This window comes from Podarcis muralis, chromosome 7 (genome assembly GCF_964188315.1).
Source record: "Podarcis muralis chromosome 7, rPodMur119.hap1.1, whole genome shotgun sequence".
Lineage (NCBI taxonomy): Eukaryota > Metazoa > Chordata > Lepidosauria > Squamata > Lacertidae > Podarcis > Podarcis muralis.
This window is the reverse complement of record NC_135661.1, coordinates 26,427,840-26,455,693: the sequence shown is the minus strand read 5'-3', so window position 1 is coordinate 26,455,693 and position 27,854 is coordinate 26,427,840. Positions and strand designations below refer to the sequence as shown.

Sequence of the window (27,854 nt, the reverse complement as noted above, 5' to 3'; positions counted from 1 at the left end):
CCATAATGGGTAGTTGCCATTTTTGTTCCATATCTCAACACACCTCAGTGCAGCTATGAAGCACTTGTGAGGGCTGGGAAGGGGGGGTGGAGAAAGGGGAAGGGGTGGTGTTGGTGTTTATTTCCAAACCACCTGCAACGTCTGAAGTGTTAGCAGGTCCCACGAGGGAGAACATAGCCACGGTTGCCATGGAAACGGCTGCGAAGGAATCCACGTGCCCAACGCAGTCAGATCAATTTCATCTTCGCCTCTCGGAGGGGGAGAGAAACCACACAAGAATATCATAAAAGGGAAGGAGCATAATGGGATGTAAGCAACCAGGAGTTGCCCCTTGTTTGATCTCTTGGGGGCAGGGGCAGGAAGAGAAAGCACCACGATTTGATCTTTCCGCTGGATTCTGTATTGGTAAGGAATCTCTGATTGGTGGAAACTGGTGCCTGCTAGGACCGCCGGGAAAGCAGGGAGGCCAAAATGTAGGCGGGGCCAGAACCAATGGCAGGCGGAAGTGCAGCCAATGGCAGGCAGGGACAACTAATTCTAGTTCTGTTTCCCCTCCCCTCTCTGAGTTTGAGGAGGGCCAATTGGAGACTAGGGAGGAGGAGGAGGAGGAGGAGGAGGAGGAGGAGGAGGAGGAGGAGGGTGACAGGCTAAGCCCAGATTGAGATTGGTGGAGCAAAGCCCCCTTTGCCCTAATACACCAGCCTCTGCTGGAAGCTCCTAGAGTTGTAAAAGGTAAAGGTAAAGGTACCCCTGCCCGTACGGGCCAGTCTTGACAGACTCTAGGGTTGTGCGCCCATCTCACTCAAGAGGCCGGGGGCCAGCGCTGTCCGGAGACACTTCCGGGTCATGTGGCCAGCGTGACATCGCTGCTCTGGCGAGCCAGAGCCGCACACGGAAACGCTGTTTACCTTCCCGCTAGTAAGCGGTCCCTATTTATCTACTTGCACCCGGAGGTGCTTTCGAACTGCTAGGTTGGCAGGCGCTGGGACCAAGCAACGGGAGCGCACCCCGCCGCGGGGATTCGAACCGCCGACCTTTCGATCGGCAAGCCCTAGGTGCTGAGGCTTTTACCCACAGCGCCACCCGCGTCCCTAGAGTTGTGGAGTCCAGTAAAAGAGGGTCCACCCTTCCAAGGGAGAGCGTTCCACTCCGGAACAGCCCCTACTGTCAGAAGGTTTTTCCTAATGTGTAGCTGGAATCTCCTTTTCTGTCACTGGACTCCCTTAGTTCTACCCTCAGAAAACAAGCTAGCTTGCTCCATCTTCCATGGGACAGCCCTTCAGATATTTGAAAGTGGTTCTATCAATCACCTATCAATCATCTTTTCTCCAGGCTAAACACACCCAACTCCCTCAACCATTCCTGAAAAGACCTGGGTCTCCAGGCCCTTGATCATCTTGGTCGCCCTCCTCTGCACACCTCCCAGTTCCATACGACACCCTCTATGTTTATAGCAACAAGTCATAAGAGAGTTTGACGTCCTCTCTGTGGTATTCGGGACGCGGGTGGCACTGTGGGTTAAACCACAGAGCTTAGGACTTGCTGATCAGAAGGTCGGCGGTTCGAATCCCCGCGATGGGGTGAGCTCCTGTTGCTCAGTCCCTGCTCCTGCCCTGCCAACCTAGCAGTTCAAAAGCACGTCAAAGTGCAAGTAGATAAATAGGTACTGCTCTGGCGGGAAGGTAAATGGCGTTTCCGTGCACTGCTCTGGTTTGCCAGAAGCGGCTTAGTCATGCTGACCACATAACCCGGAAGCTGTACGCCGGCTCCCTTGGCCAATAAAGCGAGATGAGCGCCGCAACCCCAGATTTGGCCACAACTGCACCTAATGGTCAGGGGTCCCTTTACCTTTACCTTTACCTGTGGCATTCAGTCCAAATCCAGTTTGATGAGTGGAGGGAGAGAGGATGATTGAACAGTGAGAGGACGGTGAAGCAAATGGCAGCAAGTTTGGATTTCAAATGAGTCGCAGGAAATTGCAAGTGTTGCCACAGATGAAGGTAGAGATGGGGAATCTGTGGGCCTCCAGATATTGCTGGACTACAACTCCCATCATGCCTGACTATTGGCTACATTGGCTGGGTTGGAGTCCAACAAGAGTCACAAGTTGCCTTCCCTTGCTTTTAACTCCTTACTTAGTTCCAATGAGAAACTATCCTCCCTCCCTTCTAACTAGTCTTTAATGCAGTGTTAGTGATCAAATTCCTGTCCTCATAATTCCTACTTCATTCAGAAAATGAGGCAGAAGGGAAGCAGAACCACTCTGCTGGCTGAACTGATGGCATGTTCAGTTCCTCCAACTCTTCAACTTTGCGATGACCCAGCAGGGCTTTTCCTATGTTCATATAAGGTTGATTGCCACTCCTCATTGTCTGTTTCCAGCATCATAGGTAGAACAGAGGGAGCTGCCTTCTACTGAGTAGACCACTGGTCTATCTAGCCCAGTGTTGTCTACACTGGCTGGCAGTGGTTCTCTAGGGTCTTGGACAGGCTTCCTCAAACTCGGCCCCCCAGATGTTTTTGGCCTACAACTCGCATGATCCCTAGCTAGCAGGACCAGTGGTCAGGGATGATGGGAATTGTAGTCTCAAAACATCTGGAGGGCTGAGTTTGAGGAAGCCTGGTCTTGGACATGGTTCTTTCCCCCCAGCAATACCTGGAGATGCCAGGGATTGAACCTGGCACCAGGTGCTCTACCACTGAGCTGTGGTCTCTTCTGTTAAATGTAAAGTAAGGTTCCAGTCCACATGATTCTGAACGAAAAGCTGTTAGAATAGGAAAAACGGAAGCAGCTTTCTACAGAGTCAGACCATTGAGCTATCTAACTCAGTAAAATGCAAGGGAGGTGGGGTACCTTGTTGGAACGACATCCTAGCTGTCACACAGCCTGGGAACTCTTGCTGCTAATCTTGGACTCTTGAACCTCGGCTTTTGCTCTTGGACTTGGATTTCCTGTTGCTTACTCCCTTGTAAAATCACCCAGAATAGAATCTGTGTTTTTTTCCTAGCCAGTGCCGTGAGACTGCTATATTAAAAGTCTGCTTCTTTACTTACACGTAAACGCCTCTGTGGTCTGCTTTTGGGTGGGAGCCAAGGCCGTTACAAGGTATAAATGTGTGCCAGATTCAGTTACACATGCTTAAAGCAGTGGAATCATAATAAAATCATGAGCTGGCACGAGCTGGCCCGTCTCTCCATCGGAGCTGCATTTGCATCTCAGGCAGAAACATTTAGCCTTTCAAGGCACCACAACATTCCCAGCTGCTTAACTTGTAGACAGAAGGAAACACAATTGTGGGGGCCCTCGTCACATCGCTTTCGAAGTGTGGCTGTTTGCCACAAGGCCGTGTGCAGCAGATTCCCACGAAAGCATTCTCCCACGGTACCGGAATGGAAACTGCAACCTGCAATTGGCCGGTGACCACCTGCATCTTGCAGCGATTAACTTGCAGCACCAGCAGCGAAACGCTTATTAAAGATACGCAGCCTCAAGAACGGAAAGTGCCAGGATGTGGTTGTTGTTGTTTTTTAATTCTTCTTTATTATTAAATGTCGGCTTCTCCACGGGCCAGAGATTTCTTTGGGGTATAAAAAGGACAACATAATAGCAAGGGGCATAATGCCACGATACAACAGAGTACTATTAGGATGTATTAAAATAGCATCTGAAATGTGAAGGGCCAAACAAACAATGCTCCTTAAACATCCGCCAGCTAATGGTTTGCAAGACAGCTTGATTGTCCCCAGATGGACAAATGCTAAACTGACTGCAGGAGAGTAAGTGCTGGAATGGTCTAGTTTTGAGTTCATTCATCCATGAGGATGGAGGCTTCTCTCCTTCCTGGTAATGGCAGAGTCCTCTAATGACAGAAGCCCTGAGGAGGAGACGAGGCTGTTCTCTGATCCGTACCACGTGGTGCCACAGTCAGCTGAGCCCACATCTTCTTCCTTGTGCCCCAAGAAGAGATCTCTGCCAACAGATTCCAATGACTGGTAAGCAGACTCATTGGGGGATTAGAAGAGCCTTGAGGAAGCATCCTCATTACTTAAAACCCCAGTGCTTAGAAGCCAGCGACTGCAGGAAAAGGCAGCAGACTTTAACAGACTCAGTGCAAAAGGGCTTGGCAATGAGGCTGTTATGTGGATTTGACCAAATCCAAAGAGTGCTCACCAATGGTTCCTTGCCGTCCTGGAAAAATGTGACAAGTGGCACACCACAGGGTTCTCTTCTGGGCCCAGTGTTGTCCAGGCTCTTTACAAATGACTTGGATGAAAGAATTGGGAGGATGCTCATCAAATGTGCAGATGACACCAAGCTGGGAGGTGTAGCTTATACTGCAGAAGACAGAATTGGGATTCAAGATGACCGTTAACAGATTGGAGAACTGGGTCCAAACGAACAAAATGAATTCTAAGAGGGACAAATGTAAGGTTCTACCCCCTAGGCAGGAATAATCAGATGCACAGATGTAAGATGGGAGACACCTGGCTTGCCAGTAGTGCATGTGAAAAGGATATAGGAGTCCTAGTAGACCACAAGCTTAACTTTAGTCAAAGGCTAACACAATTCTAGGCTGGATCAACAGAAGTATAGTAACCAGATCTAAGGAAGTAATAGTTGCACTCTACTCTGCCTTAGTCCGACCCTACCTGGAGTACTGTGTCCAGTTCTGAGCACCACAGTTTAAGAAGGATATTGACAAACTGGAGCATGTGCAGAGGAGGGAGACTGAGATGATCAAGGGTCTGGTAACCAAGCATTACGAAAAACAGGTTGAGGGAGTTGGGTATGTGTAGCCCGGAGAAGAGAAGACTGAGAGGTGATATAGGCACCTTCAAATATCTGAAGGGCTGTCACATGGAAGACAGAGCGAGCTTGTATTTTGCTACTCCAGAGGGTAGGACCCAAAACAATGGATTCAAGTTACAAGGAGATTCTGGCTAAAGATGAGGAAGAACTTTCTGATGAGAGCTGTTTGACAGTGGAAAGGACTCCCTCGGAAGGTGATGGGCTGTCCTTCACTGGAGATTTTTTGAAACACAGGTTGGTTGGCCATCTCTCAGGGGTTCTTTATTGAGAGTCCTGAAACCACCACCCAGGTCCCTCTCCAAGGTGCTGATCCTTGCTTTGTCTTCCTTTCTGCCTGGAATGCTGAGACTACTGACCTGCCCCTTGCTTGGACCATCAAGTGTTGGTCACTGCAAGAAGAAAATACTGGACTAGTTGGGCCTTTGGTCTGATCCAACAGGGTGCGTCTTAAATTAAGAGTTAGAAGAAAAAGCCTTCATGCATCTGGTAAAATGGACTGTGGCCCATGGACGTTTTTGCCATAATGGAATGCCATCGTCCTCCCCTCCCCTCTTTTCGTTGCAAGTAGCATATCTACCCCTAGGACAGGCCAAATTCATGAAATTTCTCAATCTGTGTTTCACCTCTTGATGGGGACGGAGTCTTGCTAACCTGTCACAAAAGTTGGTCAAGCTCAAATACAAATACCTGCATATACATACATAATACATATACATACACACACATACCGTAAATAGCTTAGGTTTCTTTATTTAAAAAATCAAGCAATATATATGAGAAAGGTTGTTGATGTGAGCATCCCATGCTCACTCACACCCACACTCTAACAGCATTCATTACCTTATCACTCCAGTGCTTTTATAAAGCTTCAGAACGGAGTTAACAGGAGTTTCACCTGCCTTCATCTAATTGTATTCATTAGCATGTCTACCTTTCACTTTTTAAGAATGTAAGAATGGGAGTGGAGCAATGAAGAAATGTTGAAGAAAGATTGCAGCATTTGGGACTTTGGGGTTTAGAGAAAAGGCAACATGCTAGAAAGAGGAGACAAGCTAGAAGTTTATAAAATTCATGGCATGGAGAAAGTGAGTAGGTTTTTCTCCCTCTCTCATAACACTAGGAGGTCTTCTCCTGGGCCACCATGCTCCAAACTTCTTAAGTTCTTAAGAACTTAAGAACATCCCTGCTGGATCAAGCCAAAGCAACCTGTTCTCACAGTGGCCAACTAGATGTCTCTGAGAGGTCGGACAACCTTCCATTTGTGATTCTCAGCAATTGATATACAGAGGCATTCTGCCCCTGACAGTGCAGGCTAGTAGCTAGTAGCCATAGGTAGGTCATTTCTCAGGAGCTCATCCAACAGATACGGGACTTGTGGAGTCACACTACATAGTCCCACCACAAGTGCCAATGTACACATCAGCCACACACCCCTGGTCACCTGTTCAGCTGTAATGAGAACGGGCCTTGCATGCTACAGATGAATGTGTATAGAGGTTCTTCACACACCTGGGGATCCTGGCCCTATTAGGGGACTATGTATTTGTATGCAGCTGCCTTGCGTACAAAGTCACCAAATGATGGGTGACGCCTTGACCCAATGCTGAAATATTGTGGCAAATGGAATTCAGTGGCAAATGGAATTCAGCGGCAAATCCTATCCAAGAATCTGATTTTAAATTTATGCAGCGTGGCCACTCTGGTTGCAATCAGAAGAGGCTGGAAGAGTGCTGGTTTCAAATCTCACTTCAGCTACAAACTTAATTACGTGGCTGTCAGGGTTGAGCCAGAGGAAGCAGTCTGACATGAACCAGGGTCACAGAGGGCTGCACCTGGGAGTCAGAGCTACGAACAAGAATGGGCGAGCAGCCTGGGACCCCGTTGCGTCTTAGATACAGAATCACAACATCCCAAAGGACCTCATCCATAGCCTGAAAGAAAGATCCAACAGTGCCCAGATCCACCGCCCAGAGGACAATTCCCACAACACAGGCCACAAACAAGTGTCCCTTGCAAAAACCTCAGGCATTTGCCTGCTGAAGGCTCATGGAAGTGAACTACATGATTTCAGGGGCCAGCTTGTCCCAGGAAGACAAGGAAGAAAGGAAGTTGGCCTTTCCAACTTCAAATCAGCAATGTCTGGAGCAAAATCTTCAACTCCCATTCTTAGTCAGATACACAACCAGAATACTTTTAGGCAGCTCTGATTTTTCTGGTTCAACCTTTCTCAAGAGACCAAAGACAGGTATCAAAAACAGCTCCCCCCCCCCCAATGCATCATTCCTTCTAAGAGCAAATCACTGCAATCTAGGACAGAATCTTGCTCATACGGAATGCTACACAGAAAGCTGCCTTATACTGGGGTCAGACCATTAGTGTATCTAGTGCATTACTGCCTACGCTGAGTTGTAGCAGCTCTCCAGGGTTTCTGGCAAGGAGTCTTCCCCAGTCCTAGCTGGAGATGCCAGGGATTGAACCCAGGGCCTTCTGCATGCTCTGATGCTAAACTACAGCCCCACCCCCAAAATAGGAAGCTGCTTGATACACTATTAGTTTATCAAGCAGAGTATGGTCTACATTGATTAGCAATGGCTCTGCAAGGTCTTTTCCAGCCCTACTTGGAGATCCCAGGGATATGGCAGCAGATGCAGGGCTGTCTTTTTGACTATCTTCCTATATACATAAAAATGTCATGCTGTTGTCATGCTGAAGTTCACGTGGCTGGCAGCAGGTGGCCACACCATTTCCAGTGTGATGACAGAATGGCAAGCAGGCAAGGGAGGGAGGGAGGGAGGGAGGGAGGGAGGAAGGAAGGAAGGAAGGAAGGAAGGAAGGAAGGAAGGAAGGAAGGAAGGCAGGCAGGCAGGCAGCAAGCAGTCCAGGTGAGCTGTTTAAAAGGGGGGGAGGTAAGAGGCAACCTCCATTAAATGCAGCTGCAGAAAATTTTAACAGGGGGAAAGGCACTTCAGAGAGCAATTTGGCAAACCCCCTGTGTTAAATGTGGCCGCAGCAATGGAGGGAGGGTCTTCAAAGAGAAGTTTGGAGAAATGTTTTCTAACCACCATAGCTTAGTGGCATAGTGTCTGCCTTTCAAGCAGAAGGTTCAAAGTTCAATCCCAGGCATCTCCCACTAGGGCTGGGAGAGACTCCTGCCTGAAATCCTTGCTGGGGCTGATGGGAGTTGTAGTGCAGCAACATTTGGAGGGCATTGACTGAGGAAGGCAGTTCTAGAGCTGCTGGAGAGGGAGAGGAGCCTTGAGTAGCAGCAACCGCAACAATTTGAACCAAGAAAATCCCAGCCCTCCTCCAAAAAGCAAAAATGGAGACAGCGATTTAATGGAGACGTGGATCTGAAAACAAAACTGTCCCTATTAAACATGAACAGCTGGAGCATTTCATTTTACAGTCCCTGGTAAGCATTAAATCATGTTCAGAAGAGGCTTCCTTCCTTCACATTCTTCCAGGAGTTGCTGTTCCAGCATTTTAAAAAAATGTTCTTTTTTAGCTACCCGGAGGTATTCTGCACACCACGAACAACATAGGCGGAAATCGTGACGATGCCCCGTAAAAATGACGCACGGCAGTTATCCATAAATGAAACACCTGATTTTAATTAGCTAATTTAAACTCCAAGAACAATGGTATTGACCTGGGGGAGGGGAATGAAGGAAGGAAAGCAAAGAATGGGGGAAGGAGGTCGAAAATGAAAAAAAGGCCGATTTACTGGCCTGGGGGTGGTGTGTGTGTGTGTGGGGGGGGGACACACAGGCTTTTATGTTCTTTTTGTACCATGCCTATTTTGTTCCATTATGATGTCATGGGAGGGTGGTAACCTGACGTGATGTCTTCTTATGCAGATAACAACTATTTGTAGAATCAGAAGGAGAACCCCCACCATTCTCTCCTAAGAAGACTCCTGCCGAATAAGGCAAATTCAGCATCCTGTTGTCACAATGGACACCCAGCACCACTTGTGAACACAAGTAAAGAGAAGCATGTATGCTTGCATATTGCATTCCATGCTCTGACGGCTTCCAGACTGGACTACTGCAATGCACTCTATGTGGGGCTGCCCCTAAAGTTAAGACCGTAAGAACAGCCCATTTGGTCTAGTTCCCAACTAGAGGCCTCAATGAGAAGCCCAAAAGCAGGACCTGAGTGCAACAGCACTCTCCCCACTTGTGATTGCCATCAGGTGATATTCAGGAGCGAGGCAGTACATAGCCACCATAGTTAGTAGCCAGTGGCAATCTTATCATCCGATACCTTGTCTAACTCTCTTTTACAAGCATCCAAATGGGTGGCCACCTACAGTTTAACTATGCTCTGTCTGAAGACGTATATCTTTTATCTGTCCTGAACGTTCTAGCATTCAGCTTTACTGGACGTCCGTGAGTTCTCATGACTTGGAAAAATTCAAATTGCCCCAAATGCACCAGCCTGATTACTGGCTGGGGTTTAGAATTCATATGAACCCTGTTTTAAAATAGCAGCAGCAGTTGCCAGTTTCTTTCAGGGTCCAATTCAAGAAGCTCAGGTTAGCATTTAAATCCTTTGAAACAACGTGGCCCTGTTGGTAATTCTGCCACCCTTGGAAGATTGGCATGTGGTGGCCCAGGAGAGGACATTCCCTTTGGTAGGTAAAGGTAAAGGACCCTTGGATGGTTAAGTCCAGTCAAAGGAGACTAGGAGGTTGTGGTGCTCATCTCACTTTCAGGCCAAGAGAGCTGGAGATTGTCTACAGAGAGCTTTCCGGGTCATGTGACCAGCATGATTAAACCACCTTTGGCACAACGGGACACTGTGACGGAAGCCAGAGCATACGGAAATGCCATTTGCCTTCCCGCCACAGCGGTAGCTTTTTATCTACTTGCACTGGTGTGCTTTCAAACTTCTAGGTTGGCAGGAGCTGGGACAGAGCAACGGGAGCTCACCCCATTGTGCGGATTCGAACCTCCGACCTTCTGATTGGCAAGCCCAAGAGGCTCAGTGGTTTAGACCACAGCGCCACCCGTGTCCCTCCCTTTAGCAGGCCCCAAGTGGCCTCACAGAGGCATGTCTGGTATTCTTCAACACCTCTTTACCCTGTTTTTTTTTTTAGAACCCACCCTGTTCTTTACTGGCCGAGGGAGCCAGGGTACAGCTTCCGGGTCATGTGGCCAGCATGACTAAACTGTTTCTGGTGAACCAGAGCAGCGCACGGATATGCTGTTTACCTTCCTGCCGGAGCAGTACTTATTTATCTACTTGCACTTTGTGCTTTAGAATAGCTAGTTTGGCAGGAGCTGAGACCGAGGAACGGGAGCTCACCCCATTGCAGGGATTCGAACTGCTGACCTTCTGATCAGCAAGCCCTAGGTTCTGTGGTTTAACCCACAGCGCCACCCCCGTCCCTCTCTATAGGAACATTGACACATAATGGAAGTTGCGATTCTAGAGGCAGCATCCTAAGTACACGCATTCACTGCATTCTGACTTTGCTCTCAAAAATCCTTCTACTGGAAATAAGCAAAACAACACAACAGTTCTCTCACCCCGCTCCTGCCCCCTTTTCCTTGTGTTGTCATGCAGAAATACTTTAATCTGATAGAACCATTCAGAAACAAATTTCTTATGCAAATTAACCGAGAACAAGAAGGATCAAACTTGTTAGCTGAGAGGAGTGGAGTGCCAGAGGGCCATGAACCCCAAACAAATCTGTAATGCGCCTTAAAATTATCCACTTCACACAACCTGCTAAACAGCCTGTCAAAAGGCTCTGCTGAGATCTGCTTAGCAATTTAGATCCTGCCTGGATGCAGTGGAGGGGTAGCTTAGCCTGGAATCCTCTTTAACTCAGTTAAATGCTAGCATCTCAACCTATCATCCTTAAGGCAGAAAGGGAAAGTGTGTGGGGGAGGGTGGGAATGAACCACAGTAGCATGAAAAGCTAATTATAATAATAATAAGAAAAAAAATCTACGTGCGCAACATGACAAAACCTGCGCTTGCAGCAAGCATACAAACCTTGTCAACTTGCAACTTCCCTCCCCTTTTCATATAAATGTAGCTTTATTGATTTCTAATATAGAACAACGATTACAAAAAAGGGGAAAATATACAAAAACAATACCCCAACTTACACCCCCTCCCCGGTGGATCAGTCTACTCAGTGCTATTTTTCTAGAAAAAGAGGTGCCAGAACTCACCATTAACACCTCTCTTGTTCTCTGAGAGGTGCCTGAATGGAACTCAGTTCTGTAAATTTAACGTTTTGGGCTCTTGCAAGGTTAGTAAAAGGTAAAGGGACCCCTGACTATTAGGTCCAGTCGCGGACGACTCTGGGCTTGCGGCGCTCATCTCGCTTTATTGGCCGAGGGAGCCGGCGTACAGCTTCCGGGTCATGTGGCCAGCATGACTGAGCCACTTCTGGAGAACCAGAGCAGCGCACAGAAACGCTGTTTACCTTCCCGCCGGAGTGGTACCTATTTATCTAGTTGCTTTCGAACTGCTAGGTTGGCAGGAGGTAGGGCCGCGCAACAGGAGCTCACTCCGTCGTGGGGATTCGAACCGCCGGCCTTCTGATCGTCAAGTCCTAGGCTCTGTGGTTTAACCCACAGCGCCACCCGCGTCCCTTATTCAATAGGTATAAATATCCAATTATAAATCAAGATCCTTTTCTTAATCTTGGAAACTTGCCACTTTCATCATAAGCCAGAGAGTGCGCAACGCAGGGTTAGTGGTGCTTTCCTCTTTGCGCCCGCAGCTTGATCCCATCCTCGGATCTATTAGGCAAACCCAAGGGACAGGAGAGCACGCAAGGCGCCATGTCCCTCAAGGTAATCACCTTGAGGTTCCGAGGTCTGAGGAGCCTTTGTGGAACCTCTAAAAACCCCGCGCTGCTCGTGATTCCCAGAGGGCTATCTCGCGCTTCTTTCCTATGGCCGTGGCTCGCCGGAAGTTGAAAAATGCCCTGCCCCCAGGATGCACACCATGCCCCTGCGGGCGACACGCCCCGCTCCCAGGACATGTGGCCTGCTCTCCGCCCCCCCCCCCCCCCCGGTGCTGGAGCATGAAGCTCCACCACTGCTTCCACCCAGACAAGCAAGAGGCATTTTCAGGGTTGAAGGACACATTCTAGCCAGGCAAGAACACTCAAGGAGGATGCAACGCAGGACCAGTGAGGGGCATGGTTGGGGAAGACTAGAAGGTCACACCTGGGCCCCAGGCCTGATGTTCCCCATACAATAATCTGGGAGTAAATCACATTGAATTCAATTAATTTACTCCCCTACGGTCGTGCCTAGAACTTTGCTTCTGCTGCGCACAACATGCTTAGCAGCATGTATCAATATTATGATGGACTATTTCTTTATGAAATATATATATAAAATTAGAAAATTGTCTAGTAGCACCTTAGAGATCAACTAAGGTTGTTCTTGGTATAAGCTTTCGTGTGCATGCAACATATTTTTTTATTTTTTAATATAGTTTGACTGCGCCAGACCAACACGGCTACCTACCTGAATCTATTTCTTGACGGTCTACCTTTCCATCTTTCATTGCAGATCTGTGTTATGCCCCTTGCGGTCAATGCACTCTTGGCAACTGCAATACGCTTGCACAATCCTTACCTCTAGGACAGTGTTTCCCAGACTTGGGTCCTAAGCTGCTTTTGGACTACAATTCCCATCATCCCTGGTTACTGGTCTTGCTGGCTAGGGATGATGGGGGTTGTAGTCCAAAAACAGCTGGAGACCCAAATTTGGAAAACCCTGATCTAGAGGGATCTGATCATGCTCCCTCTCTTCCTTCTTGTGCTAGACTTAAGATCTAGTTGGAAAAGAGGCATGCCAATATTAAACCAAATCAGAATCAAATCACAAGTGGGAGAAACGATGGCTGTAAACGTTACCTTGGCGCAGGAGGTTTTGCACCCCCTTCCACACATTCCTCTCTGCTGTCCGAGAAGACAAATGGGAGGCATGATCAGAGTTAAAAGACATATCCCAGGTAGGCACGAAAACATCCAAAGGGGGTGGAGCCAGAGAGGGGTGTGGCCTAGGGAGGGGGTGAGAGTTCTGAGGGAGAGAGAGAGAGAGAGAGAGAGAGAGAGAGAGAGAGAGAGAGGACCAGAGGGCCACATTTAAGTCCTGACCTGGAGGTTCCCAATTGCCGATTCAGAAGGAATACCTGGCAGGTCATATGCAAGACCTTTTGCAAGCTCATGGGTGGGGGAATGAAAGGAAAGGCTGGAAGGGAATTGGGAAATGAGTAGGAGCCCACAACATCCCCAGCAACAGGCTCTGGGTTCTAGTCTGGCTTCAAATCAGATGGAGCTGCTCTTCTCCCCATTTTGGAAAACAGTTCTGTTTACCAAGCCCAACTACAAACAGGACTGGAGGGGGCTTTGTGTGAGGGTGTGTGTGTGCATGCAAGCAAGCAAGCAAGCAAGCAAGCAAGCAAGCAAGCAAGCAAGCGAGGGAGTCAAGATGAACTTCCTCCTATATGAATGAGGCCTGCAGCCTATTTTTCAAAAATGTGTTTGTGCGATCCCATTAGAGGTTTCTTCTGCTTTTTTTTTTTAAGGGACTGCAACCCCCCACTCCACTCTAAGCCATCAAAAACAGCAATTCCCTTACCAATCAATAAGTAATTTATGACTAATACCTGTCTGCCATTTTTAATAGACTAATATTTCAAGCCTATGCAACAATATCGGACCATTTCCCCCTGACCTAGACATGTTTATGCGAGCAGAGGGATTGCATGCCCCAAATGTCCCGGATCGTTATTTGCTACGTGTATTGTAATCAAATTGTTGCCATGATTTCTGTTGCAGCTGACAGGACCCTAAAGATCATCCTTCAAGAGGGAACTCCCCAATGATCATCACTGGGGTGAGTGTGCCAGCAGCTCAGGGGCGAGAGAGCATCCCTGCTGCCTGGGGAGTGGTCCTAACACTTCATCAGTTCCACTGCACAGAAAGGCTGTTGCCTGTATTCAACTGTATTTATTTATTTAAAGCATTTTCTTTCTGCCATGCTCTTTAACTGGAAAGGCTCCTGGGGCGGCTTAGAAAGATCAGTAGTTAAAGAGAGGCTTAACACATGAAAGACAGGACACGAAAGGAAACAGGGAGGAAGAGGGAGGAGGAAAAGTAAAAAAAAAAGGAACCTCGGTTCTTAATGTTTCCAAGTGCTTACAAACACTAGCTGGGATGGAAACAGTTCAAGGAGACTCTTGGCAGAGTTGATGGAGCTGCCCTGTTTCCCTATTCTCCATCAGCTGCAGCTTCATGAAGTGGAAGCTGATGTCCTATAGCCCACAAAGAACTGTGCATCCTCAGCTAGGCCAAATGCCATGCCAGGAGCTGGTCAATCTACAACCAGGTGCCTATAGCTTCATACATACTTCCAGCTCCATTACCATTCTTGCACAATCATTTTGGCTCAGGACCATACAGCTGGAAGAGCCTCACACAATGAAATAAACTATGAAGGTGACAGTAAAACTGATGGAAAGGTGACAAAATCTCCCCAGGTGTTTGCAAGCAAAGCAGTCTAAGACACAGTTGGGGAACCTCGGGCTGTATGAACCCTCCAAGGCCCTCTAGCCAGGTCTTAAGACCCTTCCCAGGCCACGCCTCCTCTTCCGAGGCCACGCCCCTTACTGGCCACGGCCTTCCCAAGTGCTTTAAACCAACCAGGATGTGTCCTTCAACAGCAATAGTGCTCTGGTTTGCTTGGATAGATGATGGAGAGAGAGGCATTGGTGCAGAAACTCTGCTTTTTGCAGAGCCGCAGAAGCACTACTAAACTGCCTCTACTGCCTGTAAAACATCACACCTGCCTTCACCTTACATCTCATACTATTTCAGCCAATGTAGGGGTCCTTCTAGAAGTTGATTTATGAGTCCAGGATCTATCTCCCATCCGGAAATTTGACTTGAGATAGACACAGCATTTACACACAGCTGTAGTTGATTTAATTTATTAAGATATTGGTTCCGTTCAAATTAATGGACACATTTTATAGAGTGAGTTCTCACCAAGAGTTCCATCTCAAATAAATGGCTAATTACTTGGATTCAGACAAAGTGCTCATCCCTAATATATAATAAGGGGACCCATAGATAAAGCACCATTAGTCCTCATTTTTCACTTCTGAGGGAAAGAATCATTGAAATTAATATAATCTGCGCTTTCTCTCTCTCTCTAACAAAAGACGAGTCTCCTCCTTCTCTTCAAAAAGTGATTAGTACTAAAGTATGAGAGAGAGATTTATTAGCCATCGGAGAACTTCATTCCAAATAGGATTAATAAGAAAATTAATAGAAATGGCTACAAACATTACGCACAGTTGAACAATTACCACTATAGATGGATAGTGGCTGCTAAGAAAGCATCCGGGAACAGTCAGAAGAACCAAGGAAGTTCTTCAACAGCAACCAGAAGCGTTGCTGAACCAAAGCAAACACCATCTAGTCATAGAATCACAGAGCTGAAGATTTGGAAGGGACTCCCTCCGAAGGTCATCAGGGCCAACCTCCTGGCAGGAGCGCCAACTCCAGGGGGCTGGGGTGTCTTCAGCCCCCTCGAAATCCCTGGACAACTGGCTGGGCCCTCTCAATGTTGAGGGGCTGGAGGAAGCTCCTGACGCTTGGCCTTCCCAACTGTGGACCTCTTCCATCGTGCGTGTGACGTGTGTTGGGACACGTGTGTTGGCGCAACCCTCCGACGAGCACCAGTGTCAGATGGGAAGATGCATTGTGACTCATCAGCAGGGGCGCACCAATGTGCCGGACCTTCGGTGCTGTGGCGCAACCCTGCTGTTGAGCCCATTGCTCCTTCCCATCTGGTGCTGACACTCTGGGCTAGTTAGGAGGGTCCAGCACTCTGGTGCGGCCCTCTGTTGAACACAGGAAGGCTGCTGGGTTCATAACCAGCCCTCTGGTGAGCCCAGTGCACTGGTGTCACATGTGTGCGTCGTCACACATGTGACTTCACACGTGAGATGAGCCCTCCCCCCCCCCAATGTTGGGCACAACTTGGCACCTCTGCTTCCTGCAATGCAAGAATCACAGCTAAAGCATCGCTCCAACCAACACCTTCCGGCATAAGTCCGTTCCACTGCCCCACAACTCTTACCACCAGAAAGTTTTCCCAATCCTGTTGCCTGCCATGGCCAACCAGGTGCATCTTGGGAAGCCCACAGCGCAGGACGTGAAGGCAATGCCCCTCTCCCCCAGCAGCTGGTAATTCAACAGCATGGTGACATTGCCTCCTCTGACCACTTGGGAGACCAAGATGGTCACTAAAGGAAAAGGCTGTAGCTAAGAAGTAGATCGGGACGCGGGTGGCGCTGTGGGTTAAATCACAGAGCCTAGGACTTGCCGATCAGAAGGTTGGTGGTTTGAATCCCCGTGACGGGGTGAGCTCCTGTTGCTCTGTCCCAGCTCCTGCCAACCTAGCAGTTCAAAAGCACATCAAAGTGCAAGTAGATAAATAGGTACCGCTCTGGCGGGAAGGTAAACGGCGTTTCCATGTGCTGCTCTGGTTCGCCAGAAGCGGCTTAGTCATGCTGGCCACATGATCCAGAAGCTGTACACCGGCTCCCTCGGCCAGTAAAGCAAGATGAGCGCCACAACCCCAGAGTTGGCCACGACTGGACCTAATGGTCAGGGGTCCCTTTACCTTTAGATCGCAGTGGCAAAAGGCCCTAGGTTCATTCCCTGGATGTGAGGCTGGGAATGCCCCGCATCCGAAACCCAGGAGCGTTGCTGCAAGTCAGTGCAGAGTCTATACTGAGATAAATGGACCAACACTCTGACTTGGTGCAAAACTACTTCCCATGTTCAGCTCCCAGCCACTCCAGCTCAGCCAAGGGCCTCAGGGGGCAGGGCTTAGACTGGGGTATAGTCACCTATGGTCCTGGCCTGGCCTTGTCCCCCAGCACATTTGTCCAGCTGCACCTGTTCAGGCTCTTTCGACCTGCTTATCCAGGTTCCTTTGTCTTGCAAAAGGTGACTCCCTTCTCCCTTCCGTGACCCAAAGGTGTGTGTTTTTGAGACAGCTGAGTCAGTTCAGCACGAGGCCAAACCTGTTCCTTTAGCCTCCCTTGGGCGAGCTGAATAAATAGCTGCATTTTCTGCATTGCCAAAGTCCCTGCATTGTCCAGATGTCCATGCTGCATAAGAAGATTCAGAGTACAAGAAGCTGACGTAGTCAAACTACTGGTGCATCTAGTAGCTTATTACTGTCCTCACCAGGGTTGGGGAACATCAGGCACAGATGACAGATGCAGCCCCCTAGGTCTCTTGACCTGGTCCTTGCGGCCTTCCACAGGCCCTGCCCTCTTTCCCCAGGTGCCGACTCTCAGCGGTCCTGTTTTGCACCCTTCTTGGCTGTTTTTGCCTGGTTGGAATGGGTCCTTGAGGATGCAGTACCCACAAAAGAGTTATAGCGGTTGAAATTGATGGAATATGCTGAATTGGAAAGTTTAACTAGTAAAAATAGAGAATGAGATGAGACAGCCTTTAAGGAGGGTTGGAAAATGTAGATTATTTTTTTTTAAAAAAATATTGCAAACATATTAAAACGCTGGCAGGTTTAGAGTAAGGTCAGCAGTAAAAGTTATTCTGAGAATAAGAAGGAAGGAAGGGAAGTCGACTATCAAGGGAATGTATATTGGGAAACGTTTACCAATTGTATTTTATTTTTGGAAAATTCATAAGTAAATAAAAAATGGAATGTGTCCTTGAACTCTGATAATGCCTCTTTGCATGAACTCCCGTGCAGAACTAGAATTTACATTCATGGCTCTGCCCATTTTTGCCTTTGCCCTTGCCCACCTTTGGACCCCTGGGCAATGGATCTCCAGGGTTTCAGGCAGGAGACATTCCCTTTTGCTTGCAAAAACGAAGCAAGATTCCAGTCCTCATGGTTCTGAATAAAGGGCTGATTTAAGGAGGAATGCAGGAAGCGGCCTTGTACCAAGACACACCTTTGGTCTATCTAGCTCAGTATTACCTACACTGACTGGCAGCAGTTATCCAGGATTTTAGGTAGGGATCTCTCCCAGTTCTACTTGGAGATGCAGGGAACTGAACCTGGGACCTTCCGCATGCGAAGTAGATGCCCTGCCACTGGGCTATGGTCCTGCCCCATTATAGCTCAAGTTGGTAGAACATGAGACTCTTAATCTCAGGGTCGTGAATTCGAGCCCCATGTTGAGCAGAAGATTCCTGTGCTACAGGGGGTTGGACTACATGGCCCTCGGGGTCCCAACTTTACAATTCTATGATCCCATCCTTCCAGAAGGGACGCGGGTGGTGCAGTGGGTTAAACCACAGAGCCTAGGACTTGCCGATCAGAAGGTCGGTGGTTCGAATCCCGTTGCTCAGTTCCGTTGCTCAGTCCCTGCTCCTGCCAACCTAGCAGTTTGAAAGCACGAAGTGCAAGTAGATTAATAGGTACCACTCTGGCGGGAAGATGAACGGTGTTTCCGTGCGCTGCTCTGGTTCGCCAGAAGCGGCTTAGTCATGCTGGCCACATGACCCGGAAGCTGTACGCCGGCTCCCTCGGCCAATAAAGCGAGATGAGCGCTGCAACCCCAGAGTCGGTCACAACTGGATCTAATGTTCAGGGGTCCCTTTACCTTTTATCCTTCCAGAATTAGTCTAATCCCCCTTTTAACACCATCTAAATCATTGTGACCTGATCCAGAATCCCACCAGCTCCTGAGATGCATGTGACCAGCCTATTTTGCATCTCGACATATAATTTTCACCCAAGTTGTCTGCGCCAGGCAATTTCCTCCACGCTTTCCCTGCGTTTGGAGAAGTGTTCATTTCCGCGGCACGAGAAAGGAGGGTGGTAGGCGGCTTATCGTAGCATTTGCACTACAATAAACAGCCGATCAAAAACCTTCCCTGGCAATGCATTTCCACGCATCTCAGAGGCGGCCCGATTAATCCCTGTTCTGCATTCAGGCTACGATAAGGTAAGCCCCTCTTCAGCAGATCGCTGGGATTTTAAGGGGCTCAAGGAAAGACGCATCTCAGCAATTTTTGCAGGTTTGGAAGCAGCGAACTGGAAGGGGGAAAAATTAATCAAAGGGAGCAGAGCGCAGGAGTCTTCCCTCTCCAAATAAGAATTAACATCTGTTACTAAAATTGCGGCTGTTGCTGAGTCTGTGTCGGGAGTAGAGAACTATGTAAAGCAAAGCGCTATTGGAGCCCGTCAAGCATAGCCAAACATACACCCACATTCAGCAGGAGAACAGTTCAGGTGGCCGTCAAGCTCTTGCTGTGCTCTGTTCGTGTGGCAACATGCAGACTCTCCTCAGCTTAAGAACAAAACAACAACAAAGAGCCTGGCTGCTGCATCAGGCCATAGGCCCATCAAGTCCGGCATTCTGCCCTTAGAGTGGCCAGCTAGATGCCTGAGAGAAGTCTGTAAGCAGGACCTGAGTGTAACAGCAGCTCTCCCCTCCTGCAGTTTCCAGCCACTGCTTTTCAGAAGCATGGACTGCCCCTAACCATGAAGGGAAAACGTAGGGGAGATGTCAGAGACTGGGAAAGGAGGAGAAATGGTGGAGACCACCTCCCTAGCCTGACCCTTCCAGGGAAGAGGAAGACAGTATAGATTTGCAACAGTGGATTAAGGGAGGTCGCAGCTCAGAGGCAGATGAGGAGAAAAGTTGGGAAATCGTGAGAGAGCCAGAGCAACATGTTGTCATTAGAAAGCATCCCAGACCCTCCATCTCCCAGAACCCGGCGAGCCTTAAAAGTAGGAGAGCAAAGAGCTCAAAGAGAGAGGGTACGTAGCAGAACCTGTAGAGGAGGTGATGATGATGGTGAATGAGGAAGTGGGAGAGACAGAGGGGTGGAGATTCACTTGAGACAACACCCTTATCCAAGAGGTTGGGTTATATAGCCTCTCTCTGTAAAGACTGAAATAAAAAAGGACTGTAAGAAACTTTTCCTTATCTTTATACTTTCCTGGGCAACCAGCCGGGAGCTGCTGACAGCATCCTGATAGGCTAGTGGCGACTGGTAACCTTATCCCCTGCAAACTTGTCTAACCCGAATCCCGAAAAGACAAAGGGGTATATGTCCTGTGTTCTCTATTTACTAAGGGTGAGGGTGGGGACGAAGGGTGCATGGCGTCCTTCTCATGATGGCCTCCCTGAGCTGCTTTGCAAGGGCCATTCCAGCCTCACAAAGCGGCTCAGGGCTGGTGACGCTGGGCTGGCATGTAGTGGGCTCCTTTCACCCTCTGTACCCTGCCCACCCTGGCACCATTAAAGCATGCTCTGCCACTGCTATTTACCAAAGGGCAGATCAGGTTTAAGGTGCTGGTTTTAACCTTTAAAGCCCTATACGGCGTAGGACCCTCATATCTACAGGACCGCCTCTCTTGGTATGTTATGTCCCACGGAGGACCTTACGGTCTTCAAATAAAAACATCTTGGAGATCCCAGGCCACAGGGAGGTTAGGCTGGTTTCAATCAGAGCCAGGGATTTTTCAGCTGTGGCCCTGATCTGGTGGAATGCTCTGTCACAAGAGACTAGGACCCTGCGAGATTTGACATCCTTCCACAGGGCCTGCAAGACGGAGCTGTTCCACCAGGCCTTTGGCCAGGGCACAGCCTGACCCCCTCCTTCTGTAATCCTCATAGAACTCTAGCCCAATGGTTGCCATTAATTCGATTCTGAATTGATTTTAGAATGTATTTTAATTAATTGACTGTGATTTTATGTAAAGTCTGCTATTTTTACACTTGATAGCCGCTCTGAGCCCGGCTTTGGCTGGGGAGGGCAGGATATAAATAAAATATTATTATTATTAGCTTTGGGAAAGGCAGCCTTAATCTCCGAGCACCACAATCTGAATCCTTCTGAGTCTCCCCTCCCCATGCCAGCTACAAGAAAGGAGATTCCGAATAAAACATCAGGAAGAACTGTCCTACAGGAAGGGCTGTTTGACAGAGGGATGGGATCCCACCAAGAGGGGGTGGACTCTCCTTCTATGCAGGTTTTTAAGCAGAGGTTGTTTGGCCATCTATCATGGATGATCTAGCTGAGACTGCTGCAGTGCAGGGGGTTAGACTGGATGACCCTCGGAGCCCCTTCCAACTCTACAATTCCATGATTCTATATGGTCCAACTAGCTCAGTGTTGTCCACACTGACCGGCAGAGACGCTCCCAGGTTTTAAGAGAGAGGTCAAATTTGGAGATGCCAGGGATTGAACCGGCAACTTTCTGTGTGCAGAGTGAAGGAGGGACAGAACAGTCCATAGTTGAAAGCAGACTCACATTCTCTCCCCCCCTTTCCCCCCCCCGCACTGGACCTCAGAAACTAGTCTGGGCAGAGCAGCAGACTCAAATTATGAGAAATTAAGGCAGAATGAATACAGATAAGAATTTAACAAGTGGTGCCTTACCATACTGTGCATTTAACAAAAAAAGAAAGAGAAGGTCAGGTTCAACCTCTAGCTTCTCTATAGCTAAAAGAATCAGGGAGCAAGTGGCCTGGAAGCCTCTCCTCTATCTGAGACTAAAGAGCTGCTGCCAGTCAACCCTACTAAGTAGTCCCTAGGTCAGGGGTCAGCAAACTTTTTCAGCAGAGGGCCGGTCCACTGTCCCACAGACCTTGTGGGGGGCCAGACTATATTTTGGAAAAAAATATGAACGAATTCCTATGCCCCGCCACCATTAAAGCACGCTCTGCCACTGCTATTTACCAAAGGGCAGATCAGGTTTAAGGTGCTGGTTTTAACCTTTAAATCCCTATACGGCCTAGGACCCTCATATCTACGGGACCGCCTCTCTTGGTATGTCCCACGGAGGACCTTACGGTCTTCAAATAAAAACATCTTGGAGATCCCAGGCCACAGGGAGGTTAGGCTGGCCTCAACCAGAGCCAGGGATTTTTCAGCTGTGGCCCCGATCTGGTGGAACCCAGAGACGCATTTTAAATAAAAGCACACGTTCTACTCATTTAAAAAGACCAGGCAGGCCCCAGGAATAACCCAGAGATGCATTTTAAATAAAAGCACACGTTCTACTCATGTAAAACACCAGGCAGGCCCCAGGAATAACCCAGAGATGCATTTTAAATAAAAGGACACATTCTACTCATGTAAAAACACGCTGATTCCAGCACCGTCTGCAGGCCAGATTTAGAAGGCAATTGGGCCGGATCCAGCCCCGAGGCCTTAGTTTGCCTACCTATGCTCTACAGGCCTTGGAAGCTGCCTCCTTACCACTGATTTTCATTGCATTTCTCCTCTGCTCTCTTTTTCGCCTGCTTGCTAAACAGACTGTGCTTTTATCATATTTGAGTCTAACGTCTTTTGATGGCATTTCTCTGCAACCTTTGGAAAGGTACCAGAAGAGAGGAACCCACATGTGGTATGTTGTGCAGCTTGGAGTTTATATTTAGAGTCTCTCGGTGCCCAGCATGAACCGCTGGAAGTCGCTTTCCTCTGCAGGTAATTTGGATAGATGGGAGCAATCAGGACTGGCGGTTTAGCGTAGCTATGAAATGCCGCATCCACGCCGAGCTTCTAGTACATTAGCAGAGAGAACCCCCCTCCCTCTCCTTTTGCAACAGCAGGGCTATGCAGAACTCTGCATATGAACACCAGAGTCCGGCTGGATCAGAGTGTAAGGTCCATCCAGCCCACAGGTGCTTATGCGAAGCCCCTAACATGGGGATCTCCAAGGTGGTGTCCCTGGGTACCAGGATGCCCTTGAGGTCTTCTCCTGGCACTCACGGAGCTTCTGAGCTGCCCCATGAGATAGTGAAGATGGTTAGCTTCACAGCCCTCGAAAAGGACATAGAGTTGAAGGAAGAGGTCGATAGAGGGGCACTCTTTCCATCTGACCACATCAGGCTGTTGTTGTTTAGTCGTTTAGTCGTGTCCGACTCTTCGTGACCCCATGGACCAGAGCACGCCAGGCACTCCTGTCTTCCACTGCCTCCCACAGTTTGGTCAGACTCATGTTTGTGGCTTCGAGAACACTGTCCAACCATCTCGTCCTCTGTCGTCCCCTTCTCCTTGTGCCCTCTATCTTTCCCAACATCAGGGTCTTTTCCAGGGAGTCTTCTCTTCTCATGAGGTGGCCAAAGTATTGGAGCCTCAGCTTCAGGATCTGTCCTTCCAGTGACCACTCAGGGCTGATTTCCTTAAGAATGGATGCGTTTGATCTTCTTGCAGTCCATGGGACTCTCAAGAGTCTCCTCCAGCACCATAATTCAAAAGCATCAATTCTTCGGTGATCAGCCTTCTTGATGGTCCAGCTCTCACTTCCATACATCACTACTGGGAAAACCATGGCTTTAACTATATGGACCTTTGTTGACAAGGTGATGTCTCTGCTTTTTAAGATGCTGTCTAGGTTTGCCATCGCCTTTCTCCCAAGGAGCAGGCGTCTTTTAATTTCATGACTACTGTCACCATCTGCAGTGATAATGTAGCCCAAGAAAGTAAAATCTCTCACTGCCTCCATTTCTTCCCTTCTATTTGCCAGGAGGTGATGGGCCCAGTGGACATGATCTTCGTTTTTTTGATGTTGAGCTTCAGACCATATTTTGCGCTCTCCTCTTTCACCCTCATTAAAAGGTTCTTTAATTCCTTTCGCCACTCTTTTGTTGACTATGTGGGCCACTCCATTTCTTTTGTGGGATATTTACAGCATTGGACTTTCCTTTCGCTTCCAGGCATATCCGCAACTGAGCGTCCTTTCGGCTTTGGCCCAGCCGCTTCATCAGCTCTGAATCTACTTGTACTTGTCCTCCGCTCTTCCTCAGTAGCATGTTGGACGCCTTCCGACCTGAGGGGCTCATCTTCCAGTGTCATAACTTTCATATGCCTGTTGTCTTTGTCCATGGAGTTTTCTTGGCAGGGATACTGGAGTGGCTTGCCGGTTCCTCCTCCGGGTGGATCACGTTTGGTCAAAACTCTCCATTATGACCTGTCCATCTTGGGTGGCCCTGCATGGCATAGCTCATAGCTTCTCTGAGTTATTCAAGCCCCTTCGCCACGGCAAGGCAGTGATCCATGAAGGGTGTCCCAGGCAGGGATCTCTAAAAATACCTACCGGGGAGCCCAATTCTCTTCCTTTGCGAAACTCCCAACAGTGAATGAATAGCACCCCTCCCAGCCTCCCAGTTGTGCCAACGAAAAGAACCTGTGTGTATGTGTTTGAGGTCCGGAAGGTGTGTAAAAAAGGCTTATATGTTTGGAGACCAATTCTGCCCCGCCCCGTAATGTTTCCCGTGATGAAGGGACAGCCTTTTCCCCACTGGTGAAAGAATCCCTTTTTGTGGGACATGGGAATAGAAGGATGGGGGGCGGGAAAAGGTTGGCTCTGGGCTTTGGGGGATGACTCAGCTTTCCCCCCATTTTGTAGCACCTTTGCATGGCTCCTAGTTTGGATCAGCAACCTTTCGTCCTGGCTGCGGTTTCCCATTCCTAGTCTTTATTTTGCCTTTACTGGCCTTACCCTCACCTGCCAACACTCGGTTGCACCCAGCCAAGTTTTGCTCCGAGTCGACCCACTGAAGTTCGGGGGCCTAAGTCAGCTGCGTCTGTTAATTTCAGTGGGTCTGCTCTCAGTAAGGATTAGAAAGCGGCTGCCATTTAACAACCTTGTGGTCTCCCATGTGGGCTTTATTTCATGACATCACATTAGAGGAGCATCAGTACATTATTGTGGTCGAGGGTGCGTGGAATCTGCAACACATCCAAAGGGATGAAACAGGGCCCAAATGAGGCCGAGGGCCCAAACGTTACAGAACAGAAAATTACAGAACTGTAGAGTGGGAAGGGAACGAGACGTGTGCTGCTCAAAGCTCACAAATGAGGCGAGTAGCTTGGGCTTAGAGAGACGGGGCGAACGGAGCAAATGATGCACATTTCATGTCATGACAATATACAGAAGGGAAGTCCAGGTCTTACCTTGGAGGGCTTCTTTGGCTCTAGCGAGCTCCTGCTCTTTCTGCGCCAGCTGGACCTTGAGCTCGGTGGCCGAGAGGATCTCCGTCGACTTGCCGCCGTGGGTCTCCTCCAGGTCTTTCGTTAGCATTTCCTTCATCTGCCGGAGCAAGTGAACCTCCTCTTGAAGCTGGGACACCTCTTCCCGGAGAAGCACTGCGAGGAAAGAGGAACACAATGTCAGGAAGCGAGGGGCTGGCCGCCTCCTTCGGCTCAGGAAGATCTCCGGGGAATCTTGAGGGTTAGCATTGCAGGATCCCAAGTGCCGTTTCAGTTCTGCCGTTGCTGTTTTAAGGAACCACCGCCAACAACACCAGCTCTGTGGTGTAATATAAAACACTGCAGAGATGAGGAAACCTGTGGCCTTCGAGATGCTGCTGGGACTACAAATCCCATAGGCCATGCCCATGGGATTTGGAGCTCAACAATGCCTGAGAGCATCAGGGTTCCCATCTGTGGAGCAGAGGTTAGAACAGTGCTTCCCAAACTTGGGTCTCCAGCTGTTTTGGTACTACAATTCCCATCATCCCTGACCACTGGTCTTGGTAGCTAGGGATGATGGGAGTTGTAGTCCCAAAACAGCTGGAGATCCAAGTTTGGAAAAAACTGGGTTAAGAGTGTCAGACTAGGGCCAGGAGAACCTGGGTTCAAATCCCTACTCTGGGTGACCTTGAGCCAGTCACAAACTCCCAGCCTGGCACAATGTTGTTGTGAAGGGGAAATGGAGGTGGACCACATACAAAGCTGTGAGACCATTGGAGGGAACGGGATTAAAAATAAAACTGCCAGTCTTTATACAGATCCATTGTGTGATCGCGCTTGGGATGCATTCTGTACAGTTCTGGTTGCTGCATCATCCTAAGGATATTGTCCAGGACAGGGCAAGCAATACTATCAAGGTGTGCAGCTGGGATGGGCAGAGAGAATGAATTTGATCTCCTCTCCTCCTGAACAGGTTAGCAGAACCACCTTTAATCTGAATGAAAATAATAATAATAATAATAATAATAATAATAATAATAATAATCTATTATTTGTACCCCGCCCATCTGGCTGGGTTTCCCCAGCCACTCTGGGTGGCTTCCACAAAGACCAAAAATAAACTAAGACGTCACACATTAAAAACTTCCCTGAACAGGGCTGCCTTCAGATGTCTTCTGAATGTCAGGTAGTTGTTTATCTCTTTGACATCTGATGGGAGGGCGTTCCACAGGGTGGGTGCCACTACCGAGAAGGCCCTCTGCCTGGTTCCCTGTAGCTTTGCTTCTCACAATGAGGGAACCGCCAGAAGGCCCTCGGCGCTGGACCTCAGCGTCTGGGCAGAACGATGGGGGTTGAGACTCTCCTTCAGGTATACTGGGCAGAGGCCGTTTAGGGCTTTAAAGGTAAACACCAACACTTTGAATTGTGCTTGGAAACGTACTGGGAGCCAATGTAGGTCTTTCAAGACTGGTGTTATGTGGTTTTGGTGGCCACCCCCAGTCACCAGTCTAGCTGCCGCATTCTGGATTAATGAACAGCCCCTCAAGACCACAGTGGGGCTGATTTACTTTTTATTATGTATTTTTAAGCTGCGCTTCAGCTGAAAAAATGGCAGCTTACATAGGAGCCAACTCCTGGGGGCTGAGGTCCATCCCCTACCCCAATAAAATATTTGAGGGGGCTGCCCCCCCCGCATGTTGAAGGGCATTGCCATTCATATGGTGTGTATGTGCTACATCAAGTGATCACATATGCAGGGCGGAGCTTACCTCCCCCCCCCCCATTTTATTCAAGTTGACACCCTTGGCAGCTTCCCTAAGTTGGTTTCAGAAGCACAACACAGAAGGAAAGGAAGTTGGGAAGGATGAGGTCTGCAAAATATGGGCAGTATCTTTCTGCTGCGGGCAGGTCATTGGGTTGTGACCTGAGCCACAATCTTCCTCCCTGCCAAACCTGTATTTCCCCCCATTCTAAACTCTTTATTCTAAGCCGAACTTTTCACTACGTTCTTTGGCAACAGGACAGTGGGAGGGCACGGTTTTGGGAACAACAGCCTGCCCTTCCCAACGGGGACACAAAAGAATGAATAGAAATCGGGTGGTGCAAAAACAAGGTAATTCAGAAGCAAAATGGAGAGGGGTGGGGAAAAGGGTGGTTGCTTCGAGCAGGGTTAATATTATGTTTTTCAAAGCCAAGCCACATAACCTCAATACTTGTGAGAGCCGGGCAAAGGGAGGATGGCTGGGAAGTCCTTTGGCTCCGGGTGGGAAAGGGAGAGCCACACAAAAGGTTTCATCTTAATTGGGGTTTTTTGCAAGCCCGATCTGGAACCAAAGGGCAGCCCCATGCCAACTTTGGTAGGCGGGCAGAAAGAACAGAAGATTCTTTCTGTGTGCTTCCTTCTCCAGCTGGCACGGGAAACAGAGGGCACCTGGTCAAATGTGCAAGGCGCTGGATATTCTGTGAGGGCATGTGACAAGCACCAGCATCTCCCCAGGGAAATCTTTCTGGTCACCTCGACTCAAAAAGGATGTCGTAGGCTTGGGAAAGTTTCAGCAAAAGGCACCAAAATGAGCAAGGGGATGGGGCAACTCCCCTGTGGGGAAATGTTTGGGACTTTTTAGTTTAAAGGTAAAGGTACCCCTGCCGGTACGGGCCAGTCTTGACAGACTCTAGGGTTGTGCGCTCATCTCACTCTAGAGGCCTGGAGCCAGCGCTGTCCGCAGACACTTCCGGGTCACGTGGCCAGCATGACAAGCTGCATCTGGCGATCCAGCGCAGCACACGGAAACACCGTTTACCTTCCCATTGGTAAGCTGTCCCTATTTATCTACTTGCACCTGGGGGTGCTTTCGAACTGCTAGGTTGGCAGGCGCTGGGACCGAACGACGGGAGCGCACCCCACTGCGGGGATTCGAACCACCGACCATGCGATCGGCAAGTCCTAGGCGCTGAGGTTTTACCCACAGCGCCACCCGCAGCCATGAAGAAAGCAGACAGAGAAAAGCTTTTCTCTCTCATAAGACTAGAACAGTAAGTTGCAGCTGTTGATGGGCAGCTATATAAATTTAATGC

At 48.8% G+C, this 27,854-nt stretch overlaps 1 protein-coding gene across 3 annotated transcripts in view; it reads right to left on the bottom strand.

The window, feature by feature from the left end:
- KAZN (kazrin, periplakin interacting protein) overlaps positions 1 to 27,854 on the bottom strand; it is a 217,010-nt gene that overhangs the window by 29,988 nt on the left and 159,168 nt on the right. For all 3 annotated transcript variants that reach the window (XM_028740582.2, XM_077931416.1, XM_028740581.2), the window contains exon 2: positions 24,762 to 24,953. In XM_028740582.2, coding sequence (XP_028596415.2) covers positions 24,762 to 24,953 — 192 coding nt within the window. The remainder of the gene's footprint in view (positions 1 to 24,761; positions 24,954 to 27,854) is intronic.